The sequence below is a fragment of the Olea europaea genome, chromosome 1 (genome assembly GCF_002742605.1).
Source record: "Olea europaea var. sylvestris chromosome 1, O_europaea_v1, whole genome shotgun sequence".
Lineage (NCBI taxonomy): Eukaryota > Viridiplantae > Streptophyta > Magnoliopsida > Lamiales > Oleaceae > Olea > Olea europaea.
Genome location: NC_036237.1, coordinates 15252088 through 15274437, shown reverse-complemented (window position 1 = coordinate 15274437; position 22350 = coordinate 15252088). Strand labels below are relative to the sequence as shown.

General features: G+C 33.8%; 2 protein-coding genes across 3 annotated transcripts; both read right to left on the bottom strand.

Moving 5' to 3' along the window:
• Positions 1-519: 519 nt before the first annotated feature.
• Positions 520-9194, bottom strand: LOC111395377 (AP-1 complex subunit mu-2). Its single transcript, XM_023021351.1, has 11 exons — positions 8724-9194; positions 7105-7251; positions 6942-7004; positions 6656-6832; positions 6478-6581; positions 2884-2991; positions 2597-2693; positions 1876-1973; positions 1612-1753; positions 1338-1460; positions 520-948 (listed from the first exon to the last, which is right to left on the bottom strand). Exons 1-11 carry the CDS (start codon positions 8850-8852, stop codon positions 850-852), a joined length of 1287 nt encoding a protein of 428 aa, XP_022877119.1. The 5' UTR covers positions 8853-9194; the 3' UTR covers positions 520-849.
• A 1175-nt stretch (positions 9195-10369) lies between these two features.
• Positions 10370-18665, bottom strand: LOC111395366 (ribose-phosphate pyrophosphokinase 4-like). Of its 2 annotated transcripts, none has more exons than XM_023021347.1 (7): positions 18205-18665; positions 12299-12614; positions 12083-12178; positions 11655-11723; positions 11289-11417; positions 10941-11040; positions 10370-10819 (listed from the first exon to the last, which is right to left on the bottom strand). In XM_023021347.1, exons 1-7 carry the CDS (start codon positions 18564-18566, stop codon positions 10686-10688), a joined length of 1206 nt encoding a protein of 401 aa, XP_022877115.1. In that variant the 5' UTR covers positions 18567-18665; the 3' UTR covers positions 10370-10685. The 2 variants fall into 2 exon arrangements, with proteins under 2 accessions (XP_022877115.1, XP_022877111.1); XM_023021343.1 differs by lacking the exon at positions 18205-18665 and adding an exon at positions 13733-14160.
• Between the last annotated feature and the right edge of the window lie 3685 nt (positions 18666-22350).

Below are 22350 nucleotides of genomic sequence, written 5' to 3'. Positions count from 1 at the left end.
AGATGACATTAAATGATAAGTCCAATAACACGAGTCCTGCGTACTTAAATTTAATTGGACAAATATAATATTCTTTAGAAAACGATAACATATATAACATGAAGTAGTCCAACACCCTAACAAAACTCGCCATTGTCGCATCTAGCTAATGTGGAACTTATATTCTCACATCTCAAATAGATACTGGCTAGAAACATTCTATATTTTTAACAGAAATGTTTGGTTTGATGCAAGTATTACAAGAGTATTCGATCACATTCTTTTCATTGTGAACTGGGAGAGCAAGAATTTTGGAGATGATATACGACAGAATTTTCGAGCGCTGTAGGAAGCATGCATTTAGAAAGACTCCAACATCACCAAATCAAGTGAGCCAATAGTCGGTTTATATTTCAATCACACACTACAACTAGAAGATGATATAAAACAAAGAAAGTGAATGCTACAATACTGCTATTGTACTTTATTTTAAGGCTCCTTTTTCGGCCTCTCAATTTGAATTTAAATGTGAACAGCTTGTAACTTGAATTCCCAGCAATGAAATATTTGCTATAAATACCATTTCTTCAGAGGAAAATACATATATCATTTTGGATTCAGCTTTTGATTGCACTAGGCAATGTACGAGAACATTTAACAAATAATTGAAGTGGATTTCTTACAAAAGGAAAAAACACAAGCAAACGAGTTTAGTTACAAATCTCAAGGTTAGAAACAGCAATTAGAGAAAAATTGCCCGGAACATCACCATTTTCTCTGCAGTCGACCCCTTCAAAAATTTGTAACCAACAAGGCACCTCAGCTAGTTCGATTCCATTGTATCATTTGAGCCAAAAAAGCATGCGCACTTTATATAAGCCTCAGCTCGTATTCACCTGCGGTTGTAATATATCTCACCCATGGTAGAGCCTGATAGCCACTTTTTTCGATTATCTTCAGGTAACGAACCTAAAGAAAACAAATTCTCAAGAATTACGATGAAAATGATCCAATCATACTAATCAGAAACAAAGTTTATGCTGTCAGACTACTAAAATGAATTTAATATTTTTTCACGATATTGCCAGATCTCATGGGCTTCGAAAAAGTAGTTTTCTGTAATGGTGCCACTGCAGAAGCACGGTCAGAGGCTCAATAATCTTCAGAAACAGCTTTTCAAGGTTTTCAGCCCTTTAAATGATATGCTTAGAATTTTGAGATTTCGACAGAGACTATTTACCGGGCATGTTCATAAGAAAAGTGTTGATACCAATTTTTTTTCCCTTTTCTTTTTATTGTCTGAATAATAGTAATGTTACAACATTTTGACAAATCAAACTACTGTTTTTACAGCTCACCTGTATTCCTGAAACTGTAAAATATGGTATCTCAAACTTCACGCGTATAGGAGCTTTTCTCTCTGGAGCGGGTTCCTCAGATACTATGCTGGGGAGCCTAAACTCTGCTCTCAACATATATTCCTTCAAAATAAGCAAAAATTATCTCATTCATGTATTATGTATGTGTGTCAAAGAATAAGCGTCTCCATCTGAGTATAGTTCAACAGCAATGAATATTAGTAGAAAATAACAATAATTCACAGTAAAGCAGGGAGTTGAACCCAACTCTTACCTTACCACCCGGAAAAGATTTTATTTTCCAAATTAATGCGTCATTTTCAGGTGCATAAGAAGCAGACCCCATTGATGTCCGAATATTAGGATTGGTAGCATCCGATGGCACGGGCAACTCAATTTCGACATTAGTTGCAGTACTGAAATTTCAATTTTGTGTAAAGATTAAAAACATGATAACCAGCAACACAGAAAATAAAGATTCGGATGAAACATCTAATAGAGATGAAACTGCACCAAAATTTTCACTTCATAGACGTACCTGCGCTCCTTGAACTGGCTCCTGGCTTTTACCATAAATTCTATCCGGCTCCTAGAATGTCTTTCAACCTGAGCTTCAACCCATATCAGAGGCTTTACCTGAAAAAAAAATAAAAATAAAAAATAGACTACTCTTGAGCAAGACTACGACATATTTTGCATAGAGCGCAATTGAGAAAGAACTAAAAAATTACTCCCCCAATCCCAATTTCTTTATCCAATTTCTAAAATATATCTAATAATACGAAGATGCAGATTTTCAAACATCACACTTCGTGATTTTAGCCCTTGTTTGATACCCATTAAAAAGAGTTTTATTTATTTATTTATTTATTTATTTATTTATTATTATTATTATTATTATTATTATTTTTGGAGAAAATGAGTTTTGGAATAATGATTTTTCGGATAATGTGTGGTTAAAAAGTAGAGAAAAGTGTGAAATTTACGTGCAAAATATTTTGTTAAGAGAATGTGTGGTTGAAACTAAGTTTTAGAAAAACAAATAGCTTTTGGAGAATGGTAGGCAGGTGAGGGCTTAAAAATGTGGATGATGTGCTTGATTTTTCAGATCACGTAGCTGGTTCAAAGGACATTTTATTTAACACCTTACAACCTCATTCTTTGTACATTTGCATAACGGAGTACACATTCAACTCTTCACATCCAAAAATTGACAAAGGAAGAATAAAAAACTGCAGGTTCAACATCCATGACCAAACCTGAGTGCTGAGTCTATAGGTCATAAGATCAAAAGATCCATCAGGTGGTACGAAGGATATTGTCCGATCATTTTCAAATCGCGCCAAACGCACACACCTAATCAGAAGTAGATATTAGAGAGATAACATGGATAGATTTGTTTCAGAAATAAATCCCAAAAAAAATAAAGATAAATATCCGTACACAGAAAGGCAAAATCAAACTCTAAAGAAGCACCTGCAGCAAATACATTCAAAAATCAAGTGCAATCGCACATCATAATTAAATCTGAGAGTTCATTACATACTGATGAAACTTGATATCATCTAGATCAATGGCTTTTCCCTTCGTGGATCGACCTTGCGCTTCCAGAAGCACTCTATCGTTCAGCCCAAGCTTACACTCTGGCATGCCACTGGAAGAGTTGATATATTAGTACTTCAGAATTACAAAAGGTAAGCAACAAATAATAACTGAAGCTTAAAAACCTGGCAAGCTTCAGCCATCTTACACAGTGAAAAATACTTTGACAAAAATGATTTTTGTTCTTTCCAATATAAAAGCATATAGGGTAGTAGCTTAATACAACGATAAACTAGACAAAGAAAGACCAGGCTCCCAAGAAGTTGACAGAACACCTTAAAAGATGCCAAATAAATGGCAAGCATCCAGCATCAGAGTTATTGAAGATGCACAAAAGTACCTAGGGAAAAGAATAACACTTTATGTCTGAGATTGAATTGAAAATCTCCAATTGGCATGTTTCAACAATGAATTCAGCTTGCAATGGCCAAAGAAAGGGCAGAAGACTAAGACAGTGTTCAAGTTTCCAAGTCTCTGATACTATGTTTTGGCAGCTCCAGTACAGATAGGAAATGTCACTCCCTCGCCCACTGCTAGCCTTGCTTGTGTGACCCAAGTTGCCGAGTTAAGAAAAAACTTCTTGTGGATTTCTTGTGGTTTTTCCTTTTACCACTCAGCTCAAAATTGTTAAGCCAAGTTATAACTTACACTGACAACTCCCAGTCTCCCACTAATTTTTGGCAACTCCAACTTGCAACATCTATGCACTACAATTAAGGCCCTGATACCCTTCGTCATGTACCACCACATAATTTAGGACTGCTCAGCAAACATTCGATGAACCACTCCCAGTGATTGACCCAATGGGTTCTCTATAATACCACTTGTCACATAGCTTGGCTGTATCAGACCCAATGGGTTCTCTATACTACCTCTAGTCAAATATCTGGCATACAGCCAGACCCATAATGGGATACTAGTTTCAGGCTTAAGTAACTACCACCAATGTTGGACATTGAAAAACTACCAATTACACATGGGGTAGTACATGGGGAATACTGGATTGAAACTGCTCTGAGCAAACTTTGGAATTCTAATGGCTTAATCAGAATTATCAAAAGAAGATAGATAATGAACAATCGGGGGTTTTTCTTATAGTAGCTAAGTTAACTAGTATTATGATAGACTCCTATCAAGTTTGTCTCTAGAAGGACCCAGAAGAATTGAGAAGCACATTCAGTTAGAAACAGATTCAGTTAGGGGCAGGGGTATTGTGGGGAATACGGTGAGATAGGATGCCTATAAATGTGAAAGAGGGGGATCTGGGAATTCATTCATTAAGGAGATGTTTAGGTTTTAGTGGGGAGAGATCCGACCTCTTGAATAGCCCGGAATTTGTCTTTCAATTCTGTTTTCATTTCATCTTTTAGTTTTCATACACAAGTGCAATTGAATAAAGAATATATTTCACACAAATCCACTACTTCAATCGTATATACATATTCCAGTTACTAGACTTATTATTTAACCAATCCGTTGGTCAGCAACTCTGCATGGCATCACAGATCAGCATCTCAGTCCACAGAAACATTAACAGCAACTTCCAGCTTTTATTACAGGGAAGGAGCAACAGCATCCTCACAGCATGTTCGGCAGTTGCAGTAGAGCAGTATAGTCACCAGCAGTAACTGCAACCGGAATAACAGTTGGGAAATTCAGCAGTAGCTTCAGCTACCTATCATATTAATCTACCAGTACACCATCTGCTAAGCCCCTCCCCCAGGGTCTCTCTATCCCTCCATATATCCATCTGTATAGAAGGTTTTTCCTATCTTTTGATTCAAAAGAGTGAGAAATTAAATGAGGCAGAGCCAAACATTTTTTACATCAATCATATCAATAGTTTGACTTTGTAAATCATCATTAAACAGTACAACTTCCAAGACTGTAGCATCAAAAGATTCAGTTCAGGTAGTGAGACTCAATGATGCCTACAGAGCGATTAATGGTTTTGATTACATACTGCTTTTATTGTTAATTATTTGCTGTTAACTTTGTATTAGCTGTTGGAAAGATATCTATTGTTGTAACTTTACGCTGATGATGAATAAAGGAAATTTTTGTCTTCTGTAGTGCAAACTTCATTTGCTGATGAACTGATTTTCCAGGTTGCTGATTCGATTAATTAGTTCAATGTGCAACTCTTCATATTCACGAGCTTGATAAAAATGTTCTGCAATTTTTTTGTTATGAGGCAAATCTTGTATACTGTCATGACAAGTTGAAACATGGGTTCCGATCCACTCAGTCCAAGCACAACACGTTGAAATGTGTTAAATCATAATAATAAACTGAACCTCCAGATAAATCTCTGGGGAAAAAATCTGAGATCATGTTTCTCTGAGGCACTCAAATCTAATTTAAAACTTAAAAAATAAGCTTGTAGACTGTTTGATTCAAGTGAGAAACATAAAAGAAATTATTTTTCCCGGTAAGTGTTATTTAGTTAGTAAGCACCAAAAGGAAGAACAAAGCCAGGTACAAAATGAAGCAAAAACTATTAACGTCCCATTAATAAAGACAAAAATAAGAAAAGCACAAATGGAGACACTTCAAGACTAGATACTATACCAGCAATCCATCCAAGTTCTCAACCTTTTTCCATGTGGAAAACCTGATTGCTTATTATAATTGAGAGAGCTTTCAAGCCTCTTTATGTTTCACTCTTGTTACAAAGGGACTTTCTTGTTGTAACCCTTCTTACCCACTTGTCTTATCATCGATCCTGAGAGGCATGGATACAGACACAAACATGAACATTGGACGCGGACGCGGACACGGACATGGACACGGGCATCGGATACAGACACATGGCATGTCGACACTTGTCCTGGAGAGTCTCGGCGGTGCTGTTCTCTGACACGATACAACTGGCACTTAGCCCCAATATGAGAGTGTGCTTCACTGCACAGATCTCATGGACAACTCCTTAGACTTCCTACCATACTCTCCCAACTGAAAATGGAAGAGATCACCAAATCTCTTGATTTTCTCCTAATCTATGCCCACCACCACCAGCAAGATTAAGATTGACTATTAGAAAAAGGTCCCTAATAGGTCAAGAGGAAGCCAAGTCTATGACTCACCACTGATCCATAAGTAGTGTCCTCAAAACATATTTGAACCAAAAACCCCATCAACACCTCACTCATAATTACAATCAGCTCGCTAATTTCCAATCCCCACCCCACACACACACACACACACAGAGGCCTGGGAACGCAGCAAAGTAATTCAGGCCTCAAATGATATCCAGAATGTCAAATCAATTCCCATTAAGAATCTACAGAACAGTAGTTACAAATTACCACTTCTTTCTTCTCAATTCAGAATTATAATTATAATTCTACAACATAATAGCCCTTAGCTCAGGACAGCAACTACAATCTAAAGTACATGTATCATTCACTCAGTGTCAATGATTTTTAGGATTCAGCACTTAGAGTAGCACAACAATCTTATGATAGGAATTGTATGAAAGGTAAAATACAAAACGAATAAATCATCACAGGTAAGTATCAAGGATTGAAGAACAAACCTCAAGTATGTCCGCATCTTTAACGCCCCAACAACATCTGACCTAATTATTTGTCCATAGCTATTGACAAGTATATTAACACTTTCCACAACATCCAAAAACACCTGAAGAGACAAAAACTACCTAGGTGATCCAGTCGATCAAATAATTAGCTAGAAGGCTAGTAAGAAAGACCTACTTCATTCTTTTTGTAACGAATCCCTTCACTGCGCCAAGAAACTGCATTTGTTACAGCCATTGGAGGCCTCTGCGTAACTTCCATTCTATAAGCATCAGTCTTGATGAATTCACTAAGAATTTTCGCTTCAGTATATTGAGGGTAGCCGAAGTCCATCATTTCATCAAGTAACTCATACTGTCAGAGGCATGAAGCATAATCAGTTCTGGCAGATCCAAATGTTTATTTCGTTGATATTTTATAGTAAACTATCAATTTGAAAGAAGAGATGAGCAAATTTTCTTACCACCACGACAAAATTATCTCTAAGGGATTCCTCTTCTAACTCTTCAAAATAATGTTTAAAGACCTGCGATTAGATTGCAACAAATTGACAAAGTAGCCTAAATTTTATGATTAACAACTAAATTATAAAAGCATACTGAAATTCTATTACCACTAAAGCTTACATCAACAACACGGTGTAGGAACAGCAGAAGGCTGGCGGCATTGCAGTTTTGCCGGGATGCAGTCATGAGATAAACATTATTGTGTTGTATAAACATATATGTGACACCATTATCGTATACAACAGGATCTTGAGAATCCGGTTCACCCTAAAATAGAATATTGTACCACACCATGTGTCAGTCCCTTTTGTTCATTTTTAAACTACGTACCATTTGTACCAAAAAAAAAAAAACAATTAGCAGGCATGCAGCAAAATTTAGTAACATTAGTCTCGGAGGATACAGAAGAGAAATTTCAGAATTTTTTCTTCTGTCTGAATTATTTAATTTCATGTGATGTTGTTTTTCTTTACTATGTTTCTCCCATGTTACAGAAAACATAGAATTTTCAAGAAGTGTGACATCCAAGATAAGGTTTAAATTTTAGGAGGAAAAAGTGGAGGTAGTTCTCGACAACGTCATTTTCAAACTATATTGTGTCAAAATTATTCAATGCATGGAACTAAATGGTCATGTCGAAGTTTTACTCCTTCAAATCACAAAACTGATTATTATCAAATTTACCATTGTACCAAATGTGGATCCTTCTTGAAGGGCAAATAATCAAATAAAAAAAGAGTGCAGATTCAATTTTGGGTCAAGCTATCTCTTGTATAAACTGAATTATGTTCACATTCTTTGTCAAGCTTAACTAGACCATTTAGATAGTTAATCTACAATAAATCCATCCATTTTATCCTCAATTTTAATCATGCAAAAGCCCATAATATAAGCCAATTGAAAAATATGAAAGATCATATCAAGTTAAAGTTTTGCGTACAAATCCTAACCTCTGAACTACACTTTCACCAAAACAGGAAAAAGGAAAACTAAATAAATTATGGTCATGCCTTCATTCAGCGTCAATCCACCCATGTAACCCCGAACATTCATCAAAAACCCATACCACATTGAACAAGATTATTCCTAATTACAGAAATCGCAATAAGTAAACATAACAAAGCCAGTCAAATCAAAAGCAGAAATTAATAATCCAGACATATCCTTATTTTTCGAAAAACAATAAAATTCAGTAAACATGAATCCATTGAAGAAAATGAAAGATCAGACCAAGCTTAAGTTTTCCATACAAATCTGATCCTTCGCACTAGATTTAACTCTTAAGACCCCCAACCCCAAAAAAGAAACGAAAAATCAATTAACTTAAACTCATGCTTCCTTCAGCTTCAATCAAACCATTTAACATCTTACATTCATCAAAATTCAGTAACATTCAATAAATTAATCTTAATAACAAAAATTTCAATAAGTAAATCATAACAAAATCAGTCAAATCAATAGCAGAAATCAGTAAACAAGAAAGTTCAGCAAAATCAATAGAAGAGAAAGATCAGATCAAGCTAAAGTTCTGCATACAAATCCGTCCTCTGAACTACACTTAACCGACAAGAAAAGAAAAAGCAATTAAATTAAGCTCACGCGTCCCCTCAGCTTCAATCAAACCATTTAACACCTTACATTCATCTAAATTCATACGACATTCAACAAATATTCAAAATTTCAATAAGTATAATCAAGAGAAGACCCAGTGAAACTAGAAATGAATGAATAAGAAATACTTCTTTTTCAATGAGCTTGGTGAAGAAGCGTTCGGCTTGTACAGCGGAGACATCCCCACGGTAGTCCCGCCACACCAGAACCCTCCCCTTTATGTCTAGTAGGAACAGCGCCGATGCTGCTCCTGCCATATATTTCTTTCTAACTTATTTACCAATCTTCCTCAAAATTCAATATGATACAGATCGCAACAGATCAAGGAGATTTATGAATGAGATCTGGCTGTAATTTGTTGATTTAGAGCGAATTAGAAGGCCAAAATTGGAACGAAAATTTTCTTTGAAAATCAATCATTTTTTTTTTCTTTACTTCCGCAATACTACAACGCAATAGGGAGATGAATTATGAGAAATGAGAATTACATTACAAAGTGGAGCTGCTGAATAATGAACGAAGAAAAGAAATTTTTGATCAATCGAATTCGGGTTACCGAGTCGGATCTTTTTGTCGCATAATACTGGTGAGGCCCAAATGTGGAGATGCAAACTTATCAAACTATTATTTATATATATATATATATATATATATATATATATATATATAATTTTTTTTTTTTTATTTTGGGGAGAAAAAAATTTTGATTGTGATAGATAAGGTTTAAAATAAGTCCATTTAATTCCTACGGGGTTTTGTGGTTGAAAGGCGGAGTAATCACTAATTACTTACAATTTTAGTAAACAAGAAAGCGACGATAAAATAAAAAATGAAAATTATTATAAATATTTTTAATCGAGATGATACAAGTGATGCTTTCTAGTTCAAGTCAAGCAAAATATAAAGTACATGACCGTTTTCATGTGGCACGAATCTAATCGCAAGTCAAATCAAACCACACGAGACAACAAATTTATAGTGAAAAAATGGAATGAAAAACTTCTTTTTAAAGATCCTAGCGGACAAATATTTGATAGTCGTTTTGGTTAAGAAAGAGGTCCACGTAGGATGTCTAGTGTATGAATAAGCCCCTTAACTTTGACTTGAAACAAACAAGTTTCTCTGAATGAATTCAAAAAATTGACTTCGTTGACACACCTCAACTCACTTTACACATTTCCTTATTCACGGATGAACAACAATCTTAAAGTTATTTGAATGTTTTCATTGTTGTCACTTAATGCATGCCAATAATGAAAAAAAATCTTGGCCTGGTCATTGAATTGTAGAATAAGGATTATGACATGGAGAATCAATTCAATATATGTCTATACATGCAAAAAATTACGGATAGTTACTTGGGCATTATCTTTATCTGTATCCTAATTTTTTCTAACACGCACTACGACAAATTGATTTCATCTTTTTTGCTTGATCAAACCCAATGGCAACCACATTGGATTACGTCATGAAGCACGTCAAGTTGGGACTTGCATCCTAGAGCTTTCACTGCCGAAAGGTCCTGCGAAGTGTGGTTGCAGCTTCAATGGACCTAGAAGAACTCAATGTGGTACATGCCAAGAGTCGACAAGATTTGTTTCAGGTTTGCCTTGAGCTGATACTGCCCAAAGGAAGAGGTCAAACTCAAGGAGTTACGTTGGCTCGATTGTCATTTCCTTAAAATTTGTTAATTAGATTGTCTCTGGGTTAATTCATGTCAATCTTTCAAATTCGTTTTATTTAGTAATGGACTATAGTAGTTTCAACTAGGAAATTTACACATGCAATCGACAGGTTCCATTCGTAAGATGAGAACCGAAGCAGTACACAAAATAAGTATGTTACAAAATGTAACTTCTTTGTTATTTTCAGTGAAAGTAACCATTGAAATTAAGCATATACATGTGCTGAAATCCCTCCAATAACTCTGTACACGATCTTATGAATCCACTTGACCATATCTGACGAACATTAAACATGGAAGTGTTATGTCGCCGTGAAGCCGCAGTTTCTACCTTATCTCTATATGCCTTCGGCTCTTGGAGAAAAGAAAGAATGTGAGCACTCAAAAATAACTTCCAAATCCACAGTTAAACCTGGAGTGCAGCTGCAATGGGAGCAGCAAGGCTTAGAACCTCGAATGGGGATTTGTTTTCCACCTGCTTAACTGTTCGTGGGCACGAGTCTGTGATCCAGAAGTAAGTCATTCCATTTTCGGGATTCCCTGAAAGAGATTCGGCAGGGTGATCTTCAAATATAAACTTGTATCGAAATGAATTACATTTTGACAATCCAACATCAATCAAAAACCACAAAATGGTACAAATAAACTATCTGGTAATCACCTCCAGCATCATGTTTAAACCTCTCCCAAGTACTATTCGGAAAAATTCCATGCGTCACATAAGCACTAATTTTTGTAGCTCCATGGTTGGCCAAAACTTTCTGAAGAAAAAGAACAGAAAAGGGATAGTATGCATTTCTATAACATAAAATCTATGTTAATCAGGAGTCAATTTCCATATGGAATAAGAATGAAGACCTGACAGGGAAAAGAATATTATAAAAGAATCGTTTGTTTTTCGTCTCTAGACGACCTCTTTCCTACTGAAATCGCGTAGACTTCTTAATATGTCGGCAAATGTCCAAATTATTTTAGAAAAACCTGACTGAAGGACGCCATCTGCTCTTACCTGACACTCTAATAGTGTGCCACCTGACTGTACAAGATCATCCACTATCACAACATGACGTCCCTTCGGGTCTCCCTCCTTAAGGCGTACAATACGTTGATCACCTTCCCTAACTTTGATGCAAACAATCTGCCAGGAAAATGACTAAGTTAAAACAAAATGCCAAATATTGAGGCGTACTTTTTCGGGAGTAGTTTATTTCGATGGTTTCATTTACATGTCAGTAATATCATTGAAGGTTGAAAATTGTTTACCGTCTTCATTGACAGAAATCAAAGTCATTTATACGTAAAAAAATATAAACTGAAATCAACACATTTAAATTAATATTGATGTTGTAAATAAGGTAACATATAGAAGCAATACTGTTGGAAAGTGTTGCAGCTGCTTGTGAAATCGTTTCCATGCACCATCATCTGGAAAGGCTATGGCAATCTGGACACAGAAATGTAGCAGAACCAGGCAATTGTTAGAAATGGAAAGATAGATTAATTTCATTTTCCTCACTTTATTTATTCTATCACTGCATTTTATAAAAATCAGTTTTGCAATTTCCAAAAACATTGATTCAAGCTTAGTTGAGATGAAAAGTTCAAACGCAATCTATGATAAAATATGGATAATACTGGACCATGTTAAGTTATTAGCAAGAAAAGCTAAAATCCTGTTTATTATATTGTGTGATCTTGACCAATATTGAATACAAACCATACACTAAATATGTCAAAATTGAGCAATATGATAGAAAAATGACTAGTGCCTGCTAATGCAACAAAATTAGGGGAAGGTCTTACATTGTCAGAGTCGGGGAGCTTTTGGAGCCTATTTAAGAGCAAAGGTATACCACTTTCAAAGCATGGTAAAATATTGTCTCCAAAGTAAAATCTCTCCTGCAATACAAAACCATTGAAACAGTAATATTTAGCAAAGATGAGGATGACGAAGACGAAGACGAAGACGAAGATGAAGACACATGAGAGTACAGTCACAAAGCTACTTTTCAAACGCACCTGTAAGGCATGGATATCAAAAATTACCAAACTGGTGGGTCCACCCCTTGAAATGGGAATATTTGACAAGATCCTGGCTAGTGTAAAAGCTGTGGCAACATCTCCTTCCTCCTCCATACGCTCAAACGTGCCCGTTGGGAAAAATGGCAGGACAAGTGTAAATGATGAGACAAAGAGCTTTGGCAGTGCATAGATGATAGACAGTTGTTCAAAGATAACTCCAGGAGAGCTAAATGAAGCAAGAAAAGCAACACGCTGTCCACAAATTCCATGAGCATTAGATATGAATAAGTTGGGAAATCCATCTTCGAATGTCCTGATTAATTAAAGTTCCACAGAATAAGTCAAGGTTGCATATTCGTGCCATTATTAATTCTTGAAATTATGTCTAAGTTGCAAAAGTCAACACCAAATTTAGCAAGGAATAACTAGTTAGAGCAACTAGATCAATAAATCGTCATGTCGAATACTTGGAAATGACAGTATGAAACACACTTGGTTCAGTTATATATATATAGATAAGAACTGCCGTATACTCAATACAAGAGAATGAAAATCACATAGAATACTACTCTTTAGGAAGTTTTCATCATTAAGAAACTAGAGAAAAATATTTGACTAAACCAAGGCACTCATTGTGGGACAACAAGAAAAACGATAAAAAGTTGAAAAAGGAGTCATCTTGCAATACATCTGTTCTACCCAGAAATGACCTCATACTAATGAAATCCAAGGCAGAGAATTGATCAAGCCACAAGAGCTCGAGGGCCAAGCTTATGCCAATAAGAGCAGAGCTCAAGGGTTGAGCTCATGACTTGAGGTGACTGAAAGAAGAGACCAGGCTACGGACATGTAAAGTCCAAGCTCAAGATTGTAAGCTCCTGCCAAACCCAAGAGTCCGAGGCTGAGCCAATCTGAAAAAGTCATCTTGAGCTCAAAGACTAAAGCATTTCTAATACACTGGATGGTGCAATGCTCATTTAGGCGGTTATTTCAAGTTTTAAGAACTTGATAGCCAACCTGCTCATCTTTAAATGTCAAACTCTCCTCCCTATATGAATCCATGAAATTCAATTCTATCTGAGATCACTGAAACTCTATCTCAATGCTCCAGGATAAAACAACAAATGACTTGATCAATACAAAGTGGAATTCACTACCAGCCTACCAGTACTTACTCTAGTCAAGCTTATTAACCGGCTATGTTTTTGGGTCACGCGACATGACATCCAGATCTTGATGCAAGACCTGACCTCTAATTGTTTTTTATGTAACTAGGCACTCCTGTGATCCCATTTTCCAGAACTCACAATAACATAAGCTCAATTTCCCCACTAAAGTACAAAACCAATAAAGGAAATTATATCAATTTGTGCAAATATATTACCATTTTTCCTGAATTAAATAAAAAATAAAAAAATCAATAAGGGGTACCTCCAGGTTATTCCACGGAGCTCAATACTGTCAGATGCTGATGCTATTCTTTCAGCAAGATCCTTCATTTCCGAGCAGTAAAAAAGGCAAACCCTTTTCGAATGCTTGATTGAAAGGTCCATAGACGAAGCCGTTGTGAGAAGAGAAGACGATGGGGGTTTAAAAATAATGTGAATGCGATTACTTGAGTCAGCGATCAAGTTTTGATAAGAGGAGGAATTATTCTCGAAGCTTCTGAACTCGCACTGTATAGTGGGAATAGTGGGTTTTTTTATGATGGGGGTAATGATTGTTTTGTGGGTTTCGTTCGAGGGCTTTGTGGAAGCTAGTAGGAGGGATGGGGACGGTGATACGGCGGACATTGCGGTGGCGAGCGCGGCGGAGATAAGAGTACTGACTTTTAGCGTAGTTCTGTTAGTTAGTTGCAAAAATGCCCCTTTTATCTTATATTAATATATTTTGTGTTTCTCCAAGGTAAAATGGTTTTTTATATCCGGATTGACACTCCGATGACATTTAATCTCATGTGAGTAGAGTGTAGAACGAAGTGTCAACTCTAGTGTACGTGTAGTAAAATTCCAAAAGAAATGGTTTTCTTATATCTTTTACTAGTCTATTTCTATGTTTGGTTTCCTAACTTCCTTTTTAATTGCAAACATTATAAGTTGGTAGAAATGAATGATATATAATTATAAAGAGCCTCTATTTTCAATCACTTTTAAAAAAAAAAATTACATTATATTTTAATCTTATATAAATTTAATTAAATAGACATATATAAAATTATAAAGTTATATTATTCTAAATTTATCCACTAATCCTTATTTTCATTAAATTTTTTTGAACATTTTTATATTCTTTTAAAATTTGCGTTTAATTAAAACCCTAATAATCATAAAATATCATCTTCATGAAAATTGGAACAACAATGAAAGAGATACTATTAGAGAAAATACATATAAACATAGCAATATATAAAGAATTTAAAAAAAAATAAGAATTACTTTTTATTGTGAATTTGATGAATTTAGCAAAATAATTAGTTTGAAGCATAACTACTCTTCCCTGAAATCCTCTTTATCCAAACCTACAAAAGAATCCAATAAATTAAAGGGAATTTTTCATAGATGTCATTAAATTTGAAAATATACCAAAATTTGCCACGTTTACTAATGTTGCTCAAGAATGTCTCTTTTTCAGTGTAAAATGTTCAAATTACCCTTAGTGACACCTTTTTAGGAGTCTTTAATGCTTGATTTAAATATCATTAAAGCATGATATGATGATTTTAATTTGTGTATTATGAACATTGGATATATGTGTATTATATTGGATAATGTGAAATTGTTATTAAAAAAAAAAAGATTTTAAAAGTGAGCATGAGATTTTTTTATATTTTTTATCGTTAACAAACCCTAACTTTCTAACCATATTTTTCAGTCATTTATCAAGAAGACATTACTATTGGATTTATTATCTATTTCGAGATGTTAGCTTATTACAAATTATTTTTATTTTTATCTTATAACTTGTGACTTTTAAAATGTTAAACACAACATGGTCATACTTATTCGAAGTTTTTGAAATTATTATTCATTGATTTGTTTGGTTTTTCAAATCTTTCGAAATAAAGATGTCAATATTCTCTACAAAATGTTGTGAAGAATTTAAGAGCTTGTTTGTTTGGGATTTTAATCCAATTAAAATCAATTTGTTGATCGTTATTTCACTATTTCAACCATCATTTTTAAATTTTTCTGTCACAAGTAGGGCCCACTTTATTTTTAACGGTCAAAAAATAAATTATCAAAATCCCTACCGAACAAACACTAATTTTTAATGAAGCATTGAGTTATTTATCTGGAAAGATGTTATCACATTATAATTGAAAATTGATTATCATCAATAATATTTTGAATAATTTCTTCCAATCAAACCAATAAATATTTTGAAGGATTGCCACTTCAATGATTTATTGTGCAAATTATTTGGGAAGAAGATTTTGTCGTTTGGTAATACGATATTGATGACCACACTTAATGTGATGAATAATTTATTCCAATCACCACATAAATACTTTCCGTCAGTTTCGACAGTTCAACTGTTGAATTCAGCATTTAGAAACCATTATGTTAGACATTTCAACCGTCGGAATAGATATTTTAACTCTCGAATTCAATACTCGAAAACTATCAGAATAGACATTTCAATTGTCGGTTTGATCTTTTGCTATTGTACGGATTTAAAGCATAGTTATTAAACCCGACCCAACCATTGACCCGATTAAGGCACCGAGTCTCGGGTTGCTAGTCGAACTGGTGAATTAGTGGTTAAACCGGCGATTCAATGCTTAATAATTATAAAATATTTTTTAAAGTATAAAGTTTTTCTTTTAGATAAAACAAAAAGAAAAAAATTATCTATTATTAATTATTTATATATTATTTTGTTAAATATTCAATTCATGTTAATCAAAATAATTACTATAATTTTTTAAAAATATTTTTAACAAACTATAAATGATTTACATATATATAATTATTGCAAATACATAACAATAAATACTTGATCTCTAGTGGTTAGGTGGTACTCATTTAACTTAGAGGTCTAAGGTTCAAGTCCTTTTGAGAACAAAAAATTATGGACAAGCTTTGAAATCTTGGTCAAACCAGTCAACCGATCGAGTTAATACAGAAATCGTCGGTTGACTCAGTCAACTTGATTTTTACCGAGTCAGTTACATATTTATAAAAATATTCTACTCGGCCGAGTCAGGGGCCCAAGTTACGGGTTTTCCGGACGGTCAGGGCCAGGTTTGATAACTATAATTTAAATATTTCAATATGCCACTTTCATACTATTAAATGCCGACATATTAATTATGCAGAATTCCTACAATTGCAATTTCAACTTTTTATGTATGAGTAATCATTTGAGATTCATCATGTCACATGAGGAAAAGTTTGTTCATGTGAATGACGAATGGAAGTGGTAAGGGGACGGGACAAAAATACCCGCATGACGCAAATGATTAAGATATTAGTTTAACCTATGAATCAAAAAATGCAATTCGCTATGGTATAGTTGATCATAATTGAACCACGTGTTCTAACCCCATTGTAACACCAATCGCGTACATAGGTTTGATGTTTGAAACTGGTTAAAATTGTATTTTGCATGACCGAATGATAGCGTTCTACATTTTTAAGTTATAATATTATTATCCTTTGCAAACATCGCTCGTGTATCAATAACTACACAGCAAAGGTCTCGAAAGAATTTTTTTTCCTAACTTGTCCATGATTTTTTTTGTATGTCACAATGTTGGTATTATATGTTTTAAAGTGATATTATTACCAACGTTTTATTATCGTTTGAAGACATTGATTGTATTTAAGTTTACAAGTAAAATATTTCATTGCATCCCAAAAAGTTAAACTATCGGTTCAACAGAAGGTTTTTATCATTCTCGACAGTTGGTTGTAAAGTTGACTACAAATAAGGTGTGGATATACTGTTACACAATATTTGGTATAGACGTTATCATATGAATTCATGACAAAACTACAATAAATAACTACAGCTGATGATATTCGCGAATTTTGCACACATCAATGGTCATTGAATTCTTGGAGATAAGCACATATATATACAACCACCAAAGCGTGTTTATAATCAAATTCTTGAAGAATTATCTCTACTATGGCCATTTAGTACACAACCATCAAATAGTGTTTATCATAGTATTAAAAAACTTCTTGAGCACTAATTCTTGATTCTTTTTCTCCTCTCCTTGATGTATAGAGTTTTGATAGATGCTGTAGGAAGTGAACGCGTGTCGATCATGGCCTCTTATGTTAATTGTAACGTCTCCTTCAATGAGTATGATGGCTGATCGGTATGTCAATAACATCACCTACACAAAAGTAGTGCCGGCCAAATTGTTTATCCAAAATGCCAAATAATAACATAACATAGCCTGTCAACATCTAATTATCTGCTTAACTACTTAAAATCAATATTATAAATTCTTCTTTGAGAACTTACTTTCAAGTTTGACCATGGCATTAGAAGCGGGAAGCGTACTTTCCTCTATGATGTCATCCAATATTGTTGTACCATCTTCATCTAAATCATGAGATGACATTCAACAATAGTTTTCAACTCAACACGCTTATTCTGAAAGAAGAATGAAAAACAACAACTATACAACAAGACCAATTCTATGATTTAGCATCCCAAACAATTCGTAAATAGAAACACAATTGGATTTTCTTGATGCAAGACCTGACCTCTAATTGTTTTTTATGTAACTAGGCACTCCTGTGATCCCATTTTCCAGAACTCACAATAACATATGCTCAATTTCCCCACTAAAGTACAAAACCAATAAAGGAAATTATATCAATTTGTGCAAATATATTACCATTTTTCCTGAATTAAAAAAAAATAAAAAAATCAATAAGGGGTACCTCCAGGTAATTCCACGGAGCTCAATACTGTCAGATGCTGATGCTATTCTTTCAGCAAGATCCTTCATTTCCGAGCAGTAAAAAAGGCAAACCCTTTTCGAATGCTTGATTGAAAGGTCCATAGATGAAGCCGTTGTGAGAGGAGAAGACGATGGGGGTTTAAAAATAATGTGAATGCGATTACTTGAGTCAGCGATCAAGTTCTGATAAGAGGAGGAATTATTCTCGAAGCTTCTGAACTCGCACTGTATAGTGGGAATAGTGGGTTTTTTTATGAAGGGGATAATGATTGTCTTGTGGGTTTCGTTCGAGGGTTTTGTGGAAGCTAGTAGGATGGATGGGGACGGTGATACGGCGGACATTGCGGTGGCGAGCGCGGCGGAGATAATAGTACTGACTTTTAGCGTAGTTCCGTTAGTTAGTTTGTTGCAAAAATGCCCCTTTTATCTTATGTTAATATCTTTTGTGTTTCTCAAAAGAAAAATGGTTTCTGTATATCAGGATCGGTACTCCGATGAGATTTAACCTCGTGTGGGAAGAGTATACATCGAAATGTCAATTCTGATGTACGTGTAGCAAAACTTCAAAAGAAATGGTTTTCTTATATCTTTTACTAGTCTATTCCTATGTTTGGTTTCCTAACTTCCTTTTTAATTGCCAACATTATAAGTTGGTAGGAATGAATGATATATAATTATAGGGAGCCTCTATTTTCAATCACTTTAAAAAAAAAAATTTACATTATATTATAATCTTATATAAATTTAATTAAATACACATATATAAAATTATAAAGTTATATCTTTCTAAATTTATCCACTAATCCTTATTTTCATTAAATTTTTTTGAACATTTTTATAGTCTTTAAAATTTGTGTTTAATTAAAACCCTAATAATCATAAAATATCATCTTCATGAAAATTGGAACAACAATGAAAGAGATACTATTAGAGAAAATACATATAAACATAGCAATATATAAAGAATTTAAAAAAAGTAAGAATTACTTTTTATTGTGAATTTGATGAATTTAGCAAAATAATTAGTTTGAAGCTTAACTACTCTTCCCTGAAATCCTCTTTATCCAAACCTACAAAAGAATCCAATAAATTAAAGGGAATTTTTCATAGATGTCATTAAATTTGAAAATATACTAAAATTTGTCAGTTTTACTAATATTGCTCAAGAATGTGGCTTTTTCAGTGTGAAATATTCAAATTACCCTTAGTGATACCTTTTTAGGAGTCTCTAATGCTTGATTTAAATATCATTAATGCATGATATGATGATTTTAATTTGTGTATTATGAACATTGGATATATGTATATTATATTGGATAATATGAAATTGTTAATAAAAAATAAAAAATAAAAGATTTTAAAAGTGAGCATGAGATTAATTTTTATCGTTAACAAATCCTAACTTTCTAACCATACTTTTCAATCATTCATCAAGAAGACATTACTATTGGATTTATCATCTATTTCGAGATGTTAGCATATTACAAAGTATTTATTCTCTACAAAATGTTGTGAAGGATTTAAGAGCTTGTTTGTTTGGGATTTTAATATCAATTTTTGACTATTATCTCACTATTTCAACCGTCATTTTTTAATCTTTCTGTCACAGGTAGAACCCACTTTATTTTTAACGGTCAAAAAATCAATTATCAAGGTCCCTACCAAACAAGCACTAATATTTAATGAAGCATTGGGTTATTTATTTGGAAAGATGTTATCATATTATAATTGAAAATTGATTATCATCATTAATATTTTGAATAATTTCTTCCAATCAAACCAATAAATATTTTGAAGGATTGCCACTTTAATGATTTATTGTGCAAATTATTTGGTAAGAAGATTTTGTCGTTTGGTAATACAATATTGATGACCACACTTAATGTGATGAATAATTTATTCCAATCACCACATATAATTATTGTAAATACATAACAATAAATCATTGATCTCTAGTGGTTAGTTGGTACTCATTTAACCTAGAGGTCTAAGGTTCAGGTCCTTTTGAGAATAAAAAATTTATGGACAAACTTTTAAATCTTGGTCAAACCAATCAACCGGCCAAATTAATATAGAAATCGCCGGTTAACTTGGTCAACTCGACGAGTTAATTCGATTTTTACCGAGTCAGTTACATATTTATAAAAATATTCTACCCAGCCCGGTCGGGGGCCCGAGTTACGTGTTTTCCGGACGGTCCGAGCCAGGTTTGATAACTTTGATTTAAATATTTCAGCGTGCCACTTTCATACTATTAAATGTCGACATATTGATTATGCAAATTCCTACAATTGCAATTTCAACTTTTCATGTATGAGCAATCATTTGAGATTTATCATGTCGTATGAGGAAAAGTTTGTTCATGTGAATGACGAATGGAAGTGGAAAGCGGACGGGACAAAAATACCCACACGACGCAAATGATTAAGATACGAGCTTAACCTATGAATCAGAAAATGCAATTCACCATGGTATAGTTGATCATAATTGGACCAAGTGTTCTAACCCCATTGTAACACCAATCGCGTACATATGTTTGATGTTTGAAACTGGTTAAAATTGTATTTTGCATGACCAAATGATAGCTTTGTAGATTTTTAAGTTATAATATCATTATCGTTTGCAAATATCACTCGTGTAGCAATAACTTCACAGCAAAGGTCCCGAAAGAACTTTTTTCCTAACTTGTCCATGATTTTTTTTGTATGTCACAATGCTGGTATTATATGTTTTGCAGTGATATTATCACTAACGTTTTATTATCATTTGAAGACATTGATCGTATTTAAGTTTACAAGTAAAATATTTCACTACATCCCAAAAAGTTAAACTGTCGATTCAACATAAGATTCCTATCATTCTCGACAGTTGGTTGTAAAGTTGACTACAAATAAGATGTGGATATACTGTTACATAATATTTGGTACAGACGTTATCATATGAATTCATGGCAAAACTACAATAAATAATTATAGTCGATGATGTTCGCGAATTTTGCACACATCAATGGTCATCGAATTCTTGGAGATAAGCACGTATATATACAACCACCAAAACGTGTTTATAATCAAATTCTTGAAGAATTATCTCTATCGTGGCCATTTAGTACACAACCATCAAATAGTGTTTATCATAGTATTAACAAATTTCTTGAGCACTAATTCTTGATTCTTTTTCTCCTCTCCTTGGTGTATGGAGTTTTGATGGATGCTGTAGGAAGTGGACGCGTGTCAATCATGGCCTCTTATGTTAATTGTATCATCGCCTTCAATGAGAATGATGGCTGATCGGTATGTCAATGACATCACCTACACAAAAGTAGTGCAGGCCAAATTGCTTATCCAAAATGTCAAATAATAACATAACATTGTCTGTCAACATCTAATTATCCGCTTAACTACTTAAAATCAATATTATAAATTCTTCTTTGAGAACTTACTTTCAAGTTGGACCATGGCATTAGAAGCGAGAAGCGTACTTTCCTCTATGATGTCATCCAATATTGTCGTACCATCTGCATCTAAATCATGAGATGACATTCAACATTAGTTTTCAACTCAACACGCTTATTTTGAAAGAAGAACGAAAAACAACAACTATACAACAAGACCAATTCTATGATTTAGCATCCCAAACAATTCGTAAATAGAAACACAATTGGATTTCTGGAATCATATACAGACTAAGAACGGCAATGCCATCGCAATTCTCCCTATGTCCTCACATAATCTTCTTTATACGAGCCTGCAAAATGAAGTTTCAGTGAGATAATTTGACAAAACAAACCATCTACTAATATTCATTTATATAATATCTTATTTCCTAATTTCTGAACTGGTGAAGAATTTATCGCCACAATAATTGCTTGATAACCATTAGAAATTTTGAAACCTGGACATTAAAATCACCCTCCCAAACTGTGACATAAGTTAAGGGCATGTCTATCTAGAAAAAGTATTGTTTCCTTCACCTTTTGTAAAAACATGTTGAAAGCTTATTGACATGGAGGATTAGTTTTATGGTCTTCAATGGATAGGAAATTATGGAGATAAATATAATCATCAAACAAATATATATATAAACAAATATATATATATATATATATATATATATATATATATATATA

Bases quoted from the DNA above. Each gene is read 5' to 3' on its own strand.
- LOC111395377 (XM_023021351.1), bottom strand. From the start codon at position 8,852: ATGGCAGGAGCAGCATCGGCGCTGTTCCTACTAGACATAAAGGGGAGG. The intron at 6,833-6,941 runs GTAAGAAAATTT...TGCCTCTGACAG, and splicing joins GAGATAATTTTGTCGTGGTG to TATGAGTTACTTGATGAAAT. The intron at 2,694-2,883 runs GTATGTAATGAA...ACTTCTGATTAG, and splicing joins GATGATATCAAGTTTCATCA to GTGTGTGCGTTTGGCGCGAT.
- LOC111395366 (XM_023021347.1), bottom strand. From the start codon at position 18,566: ATGTCCGCCGTATCACCGTCCCCATCCATCCTACTAGCTTCCACAAAA. The intron at 11,724-12,082 runs GTAAGACCTTCC...TTCTGTGTCCAG, and splicing joins AGCTCCCCGACTCTGACAAT to ATTGCCATAGCCTTTCCAGA. The intron at 11,418-11,654 runs GTATTGCTTCTA...TTTTCCTGGCAG, and splicing joins AGCTGCAACACTTTCCAACA to ATTGTTTGCATCAAAGTTAG.